General features: G+C 35.8%; 1 protein-coding gene across 1 annotated transcript in view; it reads right to left on the bottom strand.

Moving 5' to 3' along the window:
• The window catches only part of LOC106142307 (adenylate cyclase type 6), a 200180-nt gene that overhangs the window by 60177 nt on the left and 125774 nt on the right, over nt 1-14229 (bottom strand). Inside the window, exon 6 of the mRNA XM_060953665.1 lies at nt 6680-6819. Within this exon, the coding sequence (XP_060809648.1) occupies nt 6680-6819 (140 nt within the window). The remainder of the gene's footprint in view (nt 1-6679; nt 6820-14229) is intronic.

The following is a 14229-nucleotide window of genomic DNA, read 5'->3' as shown; positions in this document are numbered from 1 at the left end:
AACCATGACCAATGGAAGGAGGTAGACTCCGCCTACCTCTCCGAAAAAGACTTTACATATGCATGCCAATACAGATTTCTTAATGGGCAATTATAAAACCGTGCTTATTTCCCGGTTATTCCCCGTTATTTTCCGTCACGGCGACCGCTTAATAGAAACAGTGTCGTGTTACTGAACGGGTCAGTAACACACGCCAATCAGTGTGCGGGATAGTTAATAACATGCAGAGTTCAACTTTAAGAGCTTATAATTTAAAGTTGTTTATTTATTTAAACTTCATTGCACAAATTACAAATGTATGTATAGCACAATTGGCGGACTTAATGCTAGAAGCATTATCTACCAGTCAACCATTGGGTCTTACAGAGAACTTAATGTGGGGTTAAACTAAATAAATATATTTATACCTACACAAAATATAAAATAAAATAATTATAATATACATACATAAAAACTACAATAGATAAACAATATACATAAATAAATAGGTGCAGCGATTACCGAAATGAGATGTTGTTCTATGAAATGAAATGTTGTTCTATTATATATCTGGTTATAATTAAATTTGATTTGCCATGTTCAATAATTATTTGTATTTATTGCTTACCACATAAGAAGAGCGGGTTCTCCAAACACAAGTAGTATTTATACTTAAATGGAGATCCCATTCTAAACGAGATACTGTAAAGGAGTTAAAATAAATAAACTTTTCATTTCATTTCATTTCACATATATCGGTCAAGTGCGTGTCGGCGCGTTGAGTCAGCAGTCAGACAGCCCTCGAAGTGTGGTCGGGAATGGAAAACCCAGGCTCCCCTTTCAAGATTTAACAGGGACCACGCCAAAAGCCGTATTTTTTACACTGGTATCTTTGAAAACACATGTGACCCTAGATGACCTCGGTTTTTTTAAAAGATAATGTTGTACTTTGAAACAAAACTTTGAATTCCCCGAAACCGCCGAGCTTGCATGAAGAGAGTTATGAATGTGGATGAAGCGAAGCAAGTATGCAGAGATCGTGGCAAGTGGAAAGAGGTAGTCTCTGCCTACCCCTCCGGGAAAGAGGCGTGAATTTATGTATGTATGTATCATGTTGTACAATACATACATTCCAACTAAACCTATCTAATATATTATCCTTGAAAACACATATGATCCTAGATGACCTCAGATTTTCATAAAGAACATGTTGTAAAATACATTATGTGTATTCCAACTAATCCTAACTAATACGGTATCCTTGAAAACACATATGACCTCGGATTTTTTTTAATGATTATTTTGTACAATATATTCCAACTAAACCTAACTAATATTGTCTGTTTGTCACCACTTCACGGGACATCTACCTACTGAACTAATCTCCTTGGAATATCAAGTATATACGAGTATAAATAAGAGTTTGAAGAAGGACATACATACATGACACCTATCATGCCGGTAAAAACTATATTGTTCCCGCGGTATTTGGGAAAACCTTGAATTCTTTTGTAAGTGGCGCCAAATTCGTCCCTATTTCTAGGCGGCGTTTAATTCGTTGCTTTTTTTTCTCCAAATTTTGTTCAAATCGCAAAATTCACGTGATCGTAGCTGCCGGTGAAAGCTAGTTCATAATATTCCTTGATAAAACAATATCCTTTCCAAACAAGAAACAAAACGGAAGAAATACATACAAATACACCTCTTCCATATTGCATTAACTGTAAGTTAGCTTAACACAATAAAGTATTTCCTTGGAGCGAGTGACCACTGGGAAATTACCCGTACACCAACACGCTTCACTTTAAAGTTAAATTATAAACTTATAAGATACTTATTTACCAACGCAGTTTCAATCCCAAGGGGTTTAAGATTTACAAACAGTATGTTATTATATTACTAGCGACCCGCCCCGGCATCGCACGGGTGCAATGCTGATACTACATACACTACAGAGAAAAAGATCTATATTAAATCAACATTCATTCATACATACATATAATCACGTCTATATCCCTTGCGGGGTGGACAGAGCCAACAGTCTTGTAAAGACGTTCTCCCGTTTTCAAGACATTCGAAATTTGTTCCTTGAAAGTTCGACGAGGCCGGCCCTGTCACACTTTTACAGTCAGCTCTGTTTATTTCGTTAGGCTTAATAGGTGTTTTTATAAAAAAAAAAAAGTTACAACATTAAAAAAAAAAACTTTACCATAAATAAATAAACAAATACGAAACGTTTAAGCTTACGTCGTAACATTTTATTATTTATTTTCCTTCACAACAGCAGTAAACAAATGTCACAGGCCGTACAGCCGGCTATCCGGCACCCGGATTGTTCTGTATTTTATTCACAACTAGCGACCCGCCCCGGCTTCGCACGGTTGCAAAATTCGGAAAAAAATATACATAAAAACCTTCCTCTTGAATCACTCTACCTGTTACAAAAAAACGCATCAAAATCCGTTGCGTAATTTTAAAGATTTAAGCATACAGACATACAGACTAAAATAGCGACTTTGCTTTATACTATGTAGTTATATTCCTTCACAACAGCAGTAAACAAATGTCACAGTCCGTACAGCCGGCTATCCGGCAGCCGGATTGTTCTGTATTTTATTCACAATACATATTTATGACCGTGTCGTAATGCATTCTGTTCGGGAGCTCAGGAGGGACTCTGCTCTCATCCTGTACTCTCTAATTTACATTTAGATCCAGGTGGCTGTAAAGTTACTTCTTTCAAGTTAAATCTTTGTGGATTTCGGCTGGAATTTAAACGTGACATTGTCCTAGCTGTATGTTTCTATTATGTCTGTATTTTTTTTTAATTTTAGAGAGTCGTGATTAAGACTGATTTAAAGTAATAGTAATTAGCATACATCTCCGGTTAAGAGGCGTGGTTATTTAATCAGATGTCAATGAAGCGAAAGAAGTATGCAGATATCGTGGCAAGTGATAAGGTGTGTAGTCTCTGCCTACCCCTCCGGGAAAAAGGCGTGATTTTATGTTGCCCTCAATGATGAATAATTTTCCCCATTTTTTACATATTCCATTATTTCTTTGCTCCTTATAGTTGCAGCGTGATGTTATATAGCCTAAAGCCTTCCTAGATAAATGATCTATTCAACGCAAAAATAATTTTTCAATTTTAACCAGTAGTTCCTGAGATTAGCGCGTTCAAACAAACAAACTCTTCAGCTTTATAATATTAGATTATATGTAGATGTGGATTTTAAAGGGCAGGTTTTAAGTATTAGTTTTTAACAAATGTTATTATGTGATCCAAAAATATAGAGTACTATGAAATAGGTAACAAAAGATTTGCTTCGACGGTAACTACTCGTATTATTAAGGAACCCTTTCGCTCTCTTTATGAAATAAGCAATTTCAGCAGTGAGCATTCAACTCAATTCTTTGCATGGCGGCAGGTTTTGGAGAAAATTGCAGCATTTATAGCCGCAGGTGTTCCGCCTGAATTGGCAAGACATTGTAGACTTGAATGGCCTAATACTCCAGTAGGTAAGAATTGAAATTTTGTAACCATTGCTTATTGCAATATGGCGGATTCACAAACTTTCTATCCATAATGAGTCTTTCTATTCATAACGAGTGTCAGATAGAAATGTGATGGGTGATAAAACAAAAAACAAATCTGGATTAATCTCACAGATTGCGCAAATCCTAAATAGAATTTGAGACCTGTGTTATGAAATATTAAGTCAACAATGCTATTTTATTATAACAAATACTGTGTATATAATACTCGTATGCCCAAGAATCGAGAAAAAAATTATCATTTCATCACGACTGACCGAGAATTGAGGCAAGAATACATCCACCGCACCATGCAGGCATGGCCGTCAATACAAACATAAAAACTTAACAAGAAAAAAAAAGAAAAAAGAATTCAAATCGAATTTGAAATATTTGAGGAATCACAGAACATGTACCTATAAAAAACCTCCTACATAAAAACAACGCCAGTGAACCCACAAAAATGTGGAGCTATAAATAATAAAATTCCCTATTTTTATCCAGCAATTTTCAATTAAAGATAATAGGGAACAAGAGCTTAAACAACGGTATCAGCTTTAGAAGTGAGCGCAGACAATGATCTCATAGTGATAGTTACATTCATTCATATAAACACGTCTATATTCCTTGCGGGGTAGATAAAGCCAGCAGTCTTGAAATACTGAAAGGCCACGTTCAGCTATTAGGTATAACGATAGAATTGAGATTCAAATAGTGACAGGTAGCTAACCCATCGTCTAAAAAAGAAACTCAATTTTGTAAGCCTATCCTTAGTCTCCTTTTACGACATCCATGGGAAAGAGATGGAGTGGTTCCATTCTTTATTGTATTGGTGCCGGGAACCACACGGCACTTAAAGTTTTAACGTTATAATAATCAGTGTTATATTTCAATTCATACTAATAAATTCCCTACGTTATCTCAATTACCCAACTACCTATAACCGACTTAACTTCATCAAAATTATACGGAACTCATTCGCTTAAAAAAAAAATGTACAGCGTGCACAAAAGTATTTTACGAAAACGAGTAGGAAACACGACTAATGGCTGCACGCGGCCATTTTTGGCACGGCCCGCGTTCCGTGCCGAGATCGTGAGATACGGCGGGGAATTATGGGATCCATGTTTTTTTTTTTTTGTATCGTTCCTTTTCAGATATTTGCAGCAACACCACATAAATAAGCACTCTGATCGGGGAAAACGTTAATGGAAGGTTAGTATTCTTAAACATGTTGATTTGATATCAATCGGCTTGTAGTATTACATACATACATATGTATATATAATCACGTTTATATCCCTCGCGGGGTAGTCAGAGCCAACAGTGTTGAAATGACTGATAGGCCACGTTCAGCTGTTTGGCTCAATGTTAGAATTGAGATTCAAATAGTGACAGGTTGCGAGCGCATCGCCTAAAAGAAGAATTCGAAGTTTACGAATATAATCCTATCCCTTAGTCGCCTTATATGACATCTATGGGAACGAGATGGACTGGTCTTTCTTTTTATTGGTGCCACGGTGCCAGGAACCACACGGAATATTTCCTTGATATGAACATGCAAAAATAAAATGTTATCTTATTTTTGCATGTTCATAAAAAAAATTATACCACTCTCTAATACTTTTGTAATTCAAATTCGAATGATAAATAATTCAATCATCAAACATTTTCAGGAATTATACGGAAATACGTAAAATATTTCACATGTTGCAATATAGTAATCCTGGCGTACGTAGAATAGCGAAATGCGATGTATCAGAATTCTTTCAGAGGTTTGTTTTGTGAAAAAGGCCTTCGCTGGCTATTCTCCAATGCAAAAATACAATGAGAAAAACAAGTAACTAAAAGCAAAGGTAACTGAGTACTTTAACGTGTATCTAAAAGCAGACTAGTCGAATACTTTTTAACAAAGGAGATGTGTAAAAAGAATTGTAATTGAATTGTCTGCTGTTTTAATTCTAACATCCGCACGCGAATTAGTTCGCATATAAGTAAACTGATGTCTAAACATTAAAACTGACCGTAATAAGTTACTAGTAAGGTTGTGATTGTTTTAATCCCCTCAGCACTGTATACAAACATTCGCATATCTATATTTATATAATAAAGCTGAAGAGTTTGTTTGTTTGTTTGAACGCGCTAATCTCGGGAAATACTGGTTCGAATTGAAAAATTTTGCGTTGAATAGACCATATATCGAGGAAGGCTTTACGCTATATAACATTACCCTGAAACTATAAGGAGCAAAGAAATAATGGAAAATGTAAAAAAAAATTGAGGGAAGTTGCGGACACAGCTAGTAAAACATAAGTACCCATTATTCGTACTACTTATACTAAATCATCTGCAAAGGATTTTATCGAGGTGAAACTACGTTATATATGTATAGTCACGTCTATGTCCCTAGAGGGGTAGACAGAGCCAACTGTCTCGAAAAGATTTAAAGGCCACGCTCAGCTGTATGGTTTTATGATGGAACTGAGATCCAAATAGTGACATATTGCTAATCGGTCGCCAACAAGTGGAATCCCAAATGTATAAGGCTAACCCTCAGTCGCCTTTTACGACATCCAAAGATAGCGGAGCGGTTCTATTCTAAAGTGCCAGAAACCCGGCACAAACCACGTTAGTTTCTTGGTTTCTTTTCTCTTTACAAAAAAAAAATCATTCAATTAAAAATGTTGGTTATAAAATACAACATTGCGAATCAAAGTGCAACACATTGTATGTAAATTTTTATACGCAGACTTCACACAGCGATAACAGTTGAAGGAGCGGGTCTTTTTAATAAACTACCCTCTCTTATAAAACCTATCGATTCACTCGCCGTTTTTAAAAAAACGACTTGCGAAACATATAACCACAAATGTCCCTATTAAAATGTAAAACTGGTTTGGGTGTACGAGCTATTGTGCTTAATAACTTAGTAGTAAGTTTGTAATTGTAGTTTGTTGTTTTATTTCATTTTTTTATCTAACTTTTGAATATGTATACTTTTATTTTATTATGTAACCGTTTCAAGGCAACGAACGAACATCTATAATATTATTGTAAATAGTAATTTAAGTTCTCATGTAAGTGACAACTTGTCTTTATGAGAATAAATGTCTTTAAACCACATCACACAAATAACTAATGAATAATAAAAATAATAAATACTCACGTGCAAATTATCGAATCGATTCGATGCACATAGAGATTTCACCAAACGTTGGCTCGTCAGGGTCAGGTCTCGGCAACAATTGGCATTGTCCTCATTTCTGGCGACGACGCCGCCAGCGCAGCCGCTCTCAACGCCACCTTCTGGAGACAAAAAAAATTAATTGTTTAGTATGCTTTATTTTTATTGTCTATCAATTTTTATTTATTTATTTAAATTTCATAGCACGAGGTAAACATAGCCAACAGTCTCGAAAAGACTGAAAGGTCACGTGCAGCCGTTTGGCTCAAAGAAAAAAATAAAATAACGACAGATTTCTTGCACATTGCATAAAAGAAGAATCCCATGTTTATTAATAGCCTTTCCCTTGACTGACATTTACGATCTGCACGGGATAAGGTTTTTTTTTTTAAATATGTGCATGGTAAATAAGGTCGACAACGGGATATTTGATTTGACCATCACCGTAAGGGCATCGTTATCAACCTTAATTTACTATCTCTCAAATAATAACAGTATTCCTTAATTTGTGCCGTTTGGTTCCCTGCCCCAATAGACAAGAGAATAGAACCACTCCATCTCTTTCCCCGTAGATGTCGTAAAAGGCGACTAAGGGATAAGCTTATAAACTTGGGATTCTTCTTTTTGGCTAGCAACCTGTCACTAGGCCAAACAGCTGAACCCTATCAGTCTTTTCAAGACTGTTGGCTTTGTCTTCCCCGCAAGGGATATTGTATGTATGTATTCCTCAAATTCATACACTCTATGCGAACCGTTTCCACTCCAAGTCTAGTTGAGAACTTACGCCACGTGACCGGAAGGCATCCTCGGAGTGGCGACTTGAACCCGTGACGTCACGCACCACAGATTAACAATATGGACGTGTTCAGAAACTTTTGTACGTGGCGATAGAAACGCCTAATGATACAACGTTATAATTGATACTCTCTTATATCTGATCAAGATATGTATGATGATTTATTTATTTACTTTTTCTTGTTTTAGACACTGAAAATTAATTAATTTGTTAAAATACATACATATAGTCACGTCTGAAGCAGGTAGTGCTAAATTTGTGCGAGCGAAGCTGGGGTAAAAGTTAATGTTATGATAAAAGATAATATGAGTTACTAAATGTTTTTACAAGTTTTATTTTGATAACGCAAAAATTGAACCCCAGATGTTACTTCCATTTATAAGAAAATTGCCAAGAGCGAATAAAAATCAACAGAGTACAAAAGATCTCAACATCTGTCGGGATTCACATATATATTATTCTTTTCGTAATAATCTCATAAATATACATACCTACATACCAATCACAAATACATAATTCTTATTATGTAATATATGTGTAATATGTATACATTTGATCATAATGATAATGAGATAAGCGGATAATAAGAATCCTTATAAATCATTTCCTTACAAAATTGATTCGGCATTATATTAAGTTATATGTGAAAAGGTAAATATATATAATTGCCTGATGTTAGCATTGCCCCTTGGGAGCGCTACGCGACATGCGCTACGGCGTAGCCGCTACGAAAGATCTCGTAGACGATATTTCGAGACATTGATTTGATAGATGTTATAAATCTTTCTTCAAAGTTTCCTTACATAGAAAGCAATTAGATTAATTGACAAATGATCGGCTTTACTATAATTAAATATTTATTAAAACGCAGTTTTAAATTTAAATTTTTATGTAACCATACAATATAATGTTATTAAAACAGAAAAATATTATATAATATATTGATTAGTTTAAATAAACTCGATCTTAAAAATTAACCTTCCTAGCACTAATCTGTCCTGTAGCTATCGCTGTTTCGCTTTTTCTTAGGACGTGAAAATAAGACAGCTATAGCTTTTCGCTTGATAAAAACAGCGTCGCGCGTGTCATGCTACGAGGGTTGCAAGCTACGAATATGGCTACGACACTGACTCGAAATCGTAGCGTGGTCGTAGCGGCGTAGCGCTTGCTACGATGCTATCTGCTACACTTTTCTACGCAAAACAAATACGTTAGCAAGAAATTGTGAAGTCCCCCATTCAATATACCAGAAGTCAAACAGACAGATAATATACTCAAATGATATGCCTTTTTTCTGGAAGGGTAGGCAGAGATTGTGCCTATTTCCTTGCCTCGATCCCTGCATACTTGCAATGTATTCATGAATTCTCATTGTTTAAGAGTACTTTTTACTGGATCTTATCGAGAACCTTCTTTTTTTAAAGTTACCACTTACACATACATAGTCACGTCTATATCCATTGCGGAGTAGACATAGCCAACATTCTTGAAAAGAATGAAAGGCCACGTTCAGTTGTATGGCTCGATGTTAGAATTGAGATTCAAATAGTGACAGGTTGCTAGCCAATCGCTTAAAATAGTAATCCCAAGTATTTAAGCCTATCCTTAATCGCCTTTTACGATAAACGTAGGAACAAAATATAGAGTAGTTCTATTCCAAAGTGTTGGAAATCACACGGCACCACTTAGATACGCCTATAAAATTGTCTTTTGTAGGAAGTAAACTTAAGATTAAGAATATTTTACGATAAAAATTATTTTGACATTCTTCATAGTTTTTTCAAGACTGTTGGCTCAGTCTACCCCGCAAGGGATATAGACGTGACCATAAATAATATGAATGTTGACATTCTTCCTAACTAAACAAAATCCATGGCAACCGTTGCTATAGCGTATACCAAGAAGGCTGCCTACATCTTTATACATACATAAAATCACGCCTCTTTCCCAGAGACGTAGGCAGAGACTACCTCTTTCCACTTGCCACGATCTCTGCATACTTCCTTCGCTTCATCCACATTCATAACTCTTCATGCAAGCTCGGCGGTTTCGTGTACTTCTGACCTGACCCTTTATCATCACAATATTCCTATATCTACAATTGTATCAATCAATTTTACACAGATTCTCTACTCCTCAGACTTTCCACTGTCACGTGGGCAATAGTTTCCGAAACCCGGGTCACGAGGTCGCGGGCGACATAAACAGTTTAACGTCCATTTTATGAACATCTCGAGTTCAGGTAGTTCGCCTAATTTTATTAAGGCGCCGTAAAAGATCACGTTTGATTGTGATTTATATTGCCAGTTACCGCGTTCTTGTGTACAGTAGAGGATCGACAGTCGACACACTAAAGGGTTGGTCTGAGATACAAAGCAACATGAAAACTAGCTTTCCATTCGCGTGGTTTCTTTTTTAGTAATTAAACAAGCGTTTGATTGTAATTTATATTGCCAGTTACCGCGTTCTTGTGTACAGTAGAGGATCGACAGTCGACACCCTAAAGGGTTGGTCTGAGATACAAAGCAACATGAAAACTAGCTTTCCATTCGCGTGGTTTCTTTTTTAGTAATTAAACAAGCTTATGTTCTTTTTCACTACACACAAATGTCATTAAAAGCATGTATTTTGTAAATACATACATATAATCACGTTTATATCCCTTGCGGGGTAGACTGAATGGCCACGTTCAGCTATTTGGCTTCACGATAGAATTGAGATTCAACTAGTGACTATTTTATAAATACATCACGTCTATATCCGTTGCTGGGTAGACAGCGGCAACAGTCTTGAAAAGACTAATAAAGCACGTTCAGCTGTTAGGCTTAACGATAGAATTAGGATTCATATAGTGACAGGTTGCCGGCCCATCGCCTAAACGAAGAATCCCGAGTTTGCAAACCTATCCTACAGTCGCCTTTTACGACATCCATAGGAACGAGTAGGAGTGGACCTATTCTTTTTCGTTTGTTTGTTTGTTATATCGTTATTGCTTAGAAATTAACACAGTAACAAGAAAATAGTACATAGTTATAAAAGAGACTTCATCACTTGCAATGGCGGACATATCCCATGTAGGGATCTCTCTCTTTTTTCTATTTTGGTGCCGCAAACCGCACGGCATTTTGTAAATATACGATCGCGAACTTCTTCCATTGGCACCTCGTAACTCTGCCACAAGAATCTGCCACTAACGACCCGCATTATGCGAGTGCGCCCCTCATAACGTACCCCCCCGCCCCCCCTCCAATGGTAATCCGAACACTTACACATGTCGTTAAACTAAGGCCGAGTTCACATACATACATAAAATCATTTTTTGACGAAGGAGTAGGCAGAGATATATAATACAAATTGTCTTTATTGCCCATAAAACAAACATATGAAGTAGAAACATATATTATTTCTTCTACTACTAATATATATAAAATACATAAATATAAATTAATATATATTACTCGTATAAAAAATAAAATAAAAACAAACTTATAATAAAATTAGCTTCAAATTTTTCTTCTTAATATAAAAGAGCGAACAAGCTCGCAACAGCAGTCCCATTTAAATATAGAATGTGCCATTTTTATGGTCGCTTTATCGACGTCGGATATTTTATTGCGCAATTTTGCTCAGTAGACATTTTTTTTTGTTCCTTTAACGAAATTTTCTTTCGAGTTGACTTTTTTTCAAGATGTCGTTTGGCTAGGGCGTGTTTGGTGGATAGCACAGACGGCCTTTATTTTAAGACTGTTAATTAAAACGTCAACTTAGATGGTTTGAAAAGAGGCAGTCTATCAACACACACACATACACATAATCACGTCTATATCCCTTGCGAGGTAGACAGAGCCAACAGTCTTGAAAAGCCTGATAGGCCACGTTCAGCTGTTTGGCTTTGATGATGGAATTGAGATTCAAATAGTGACAGGTTGCTAGCCCATCGCCTAAAAACGAAAATCCCAAGTTTGTAAGCCTATCCCTTAGTCGCGTTTTACGACATCCATGGAAAAGAGATGGAGTGGTCCTATTCTTTTTTGTGTTGGTGCCGGGAACCACACGGCACTGTCTTAAAAAAAGGATACAATAAAATAAAACGGACCATAATGTTCTGTAAGTAGGTACTCAAATAATCTATGACAGTTCACGACGAAGCTACACCTGTATCCTGTAGCGAATAAAGGAACAAAAGAGTCCTTCCTACCCTCCATGACAATAGCAAATTATGTTGGTACCTTATTTTCAGGATGATAATGAAGGAAGTGGGATTTTCAAAGAAATAATAATACTTTTTAGTAGACAAATTTTGAACAAATAAACATGTTTGGTAAATTTACTTTAAACTTTCCCGTTTAAAATTTATCAGGTAAATTGTAAACAGGATATCTTCTAAAGCGAATATTTCCATCAACATAAGGTTTTATTAGTTGAAAGTACCTACATTATGTTAATAAATATTAATGGTTAAATAATAGGTAAATAATAATGATGATGATATAATTTGTATTTATGACTATTCACAAATTTAGTTCCAGACTTATGTTAAGAAAACAAATCATTAAATCATTCATTCTAATATGAGATTATTTATTACACAATATTTTTACAAAAAAATCTTGAAGGTTTTACCGCAGCAACAGAGAGCCCGAAAAAACTGTGTATTATATTATAATAATGCAATTTTATGTATACATACATAGGTATAGTCACATCTATATCCCTTGCGGGGTAGACAGAGCCAACAGTCTTGAAAAGACTGATGGGCCACGTTCAGCTTATTGGCTTGATGACAGAATTGAGATTCAAATAGTGACAGGTTGCTAGCACATCGCCTAAAAGAGGAATCCCAAGTATACTAGTCTATCTCTTAGTCGCCATTTACGACATTGTTGGGAAAGTGATGGAGTGGTCCTATTTATATATCTATTATTTTAATTTTATTAAGTACATTGTTAGAATATAACCAGGACTATCATATAGGGTATTTAATCCCACTTTTATGACAAAAATTCCCAAAGACCCAATGCCTCGGGGCGCAGTTAGTTAACGCCTATATAACTATCGACGAATCGTTCAAAAATAAAAAGCTCCCAAACACACGACGGCGACTAAAAAATTTTCATCGAATCGTTCGCAGAATATATAATATAAATATATACGGGACAAATTACACTGATTGAGTTAGCCTCGAAGTAAGTTCGAAACTTGTGTTACGAGATACTAACTCAACAGAAAAGCAGAAAAAGCAAACGATTGTCGAATAAATGTCTCAGTCTCTTCACCCATCTTCAGCCCTTTGTTATTTGTACTTTACCTAGAAAATATAACAAAAGAACCCCCTGATAATAGATAGCAGGTTATTTACGGTAATTATTTCCACGGCGATGATTCGTCGGGGCTTCGGCAACATCTCGGTTCACAAGTTTCGGCACAGATCAGGTTACGACAAAAGATCCGGGAGATTTTGTTGTGATACGGATAACCAATAAAAATACGCGAACTTTACATACATACATACAGTCACATCTATATCCCTTGCGAAGTAAACAGAGCTAACAGTCTTGAAAAGACTGATAGGCTCGTTCAGCTATTTGGCTTTGAGATAGAATTGAGATTCAATTTCGACGCGAACTTTGTTTGTGTAAATACTAATTTCGTATCATTAAGTTCATCTGTCTGAGATATTTCTAGGCTTAAATTTAGTATGCTCTGTCTACCCCGTAAGGAAAAAGACTGTGATGAAATGTATGTATCATGGCGTGAAAATGGAATATATAAAACATTAACCATCATAAAAAGAGAGGGAGAGGTATAATTAAAAAAAAAGTCTTCTGAGTACTTTTGACAAATTGTCAATAATATTACACTTAGTGAAAATAAATTGTATTAATAAAAAAAAAAAATTAAATATACAAATATAACAAAATACGAGAAAAGAATTTACCGGAGGAGCAAATTTTACTCTTGTCGGTCGAGTTAAGTGGAGCAAGAGTCAAATTTGCTTTTGAATATAAGAAGATTTACAAACATGGATTAGTTTACACATCAACAGTGACATTTAAATAAAGATAAGAAGATGAGGAAATGGTATAGATTAAAAACATTCTTAAAAACTCCATCGGACAAACTCGATCACATGAAACAAAGGGTTCGCGAGGCGTCGGAGATGCGGCGGCGGAAAAAGTTGGTCAGTCAGTCGGAAAATTCGGGTCAACGGCTCTTTGTCGCACAACTGAAGCCAAAGATACCTTTGTCATTTAGTTGCCTGCCTGCCTTTCAATCGTTTTATACCTTGAACTTTCATTGGAAGAAAAATAAAGAATTCAACAGTGGCTTTTAAAGACGAATTTGCATGAAAAGATCAATAAATGTAGTGAAATCCCAACTAATGTTATAAAAAATGCGAATGTTTATTTTGTTCTTTGTTCTATCTCAATTCTGTCATAAAGCCAAATTGCTGAACGTGGTCTTTTCAAAACTATTGGCTCTGTCTACCCCGCAAGGGATATAGACGTGGTTATATGTATGTATGTTTGTTTGTTTGTTGTTACCTCTTCACGGGTTATCTACTGAACCAATCTTGATAAAATTTTGCGTATTTATAAGTAATAGTCTGGAGAAGGATAGAAGAAGAACTTAATGTTCCCGTGGGATTTGCGAAGAACCTGAATTCTTTTGTACGTGGCGCTAAATTCTGGTAAAGCTGCGGGTGAGAGATAGTAAATATATAAAGTAAGTGGAA

This window comes from Amyelois transitella, chromosome Z (assembly GCF_032362555.1).
Source record: "Amyelois transitella isolate CPQ chromosome Z, ilAmyTran1.1, whole genome shotgun sequence".
Lineage (NCBI taxonomy): Eukaryota > Metazoa > Arthropoda > Insecta > Lepidoptera > Pyralidae > Amyelois > Amyelois transitella.
The sequence above is the reverse complement of the archived record's forward strand: the minus strand, read 5'-3'. Positions and strand labels throughout refer to the sequence as shown.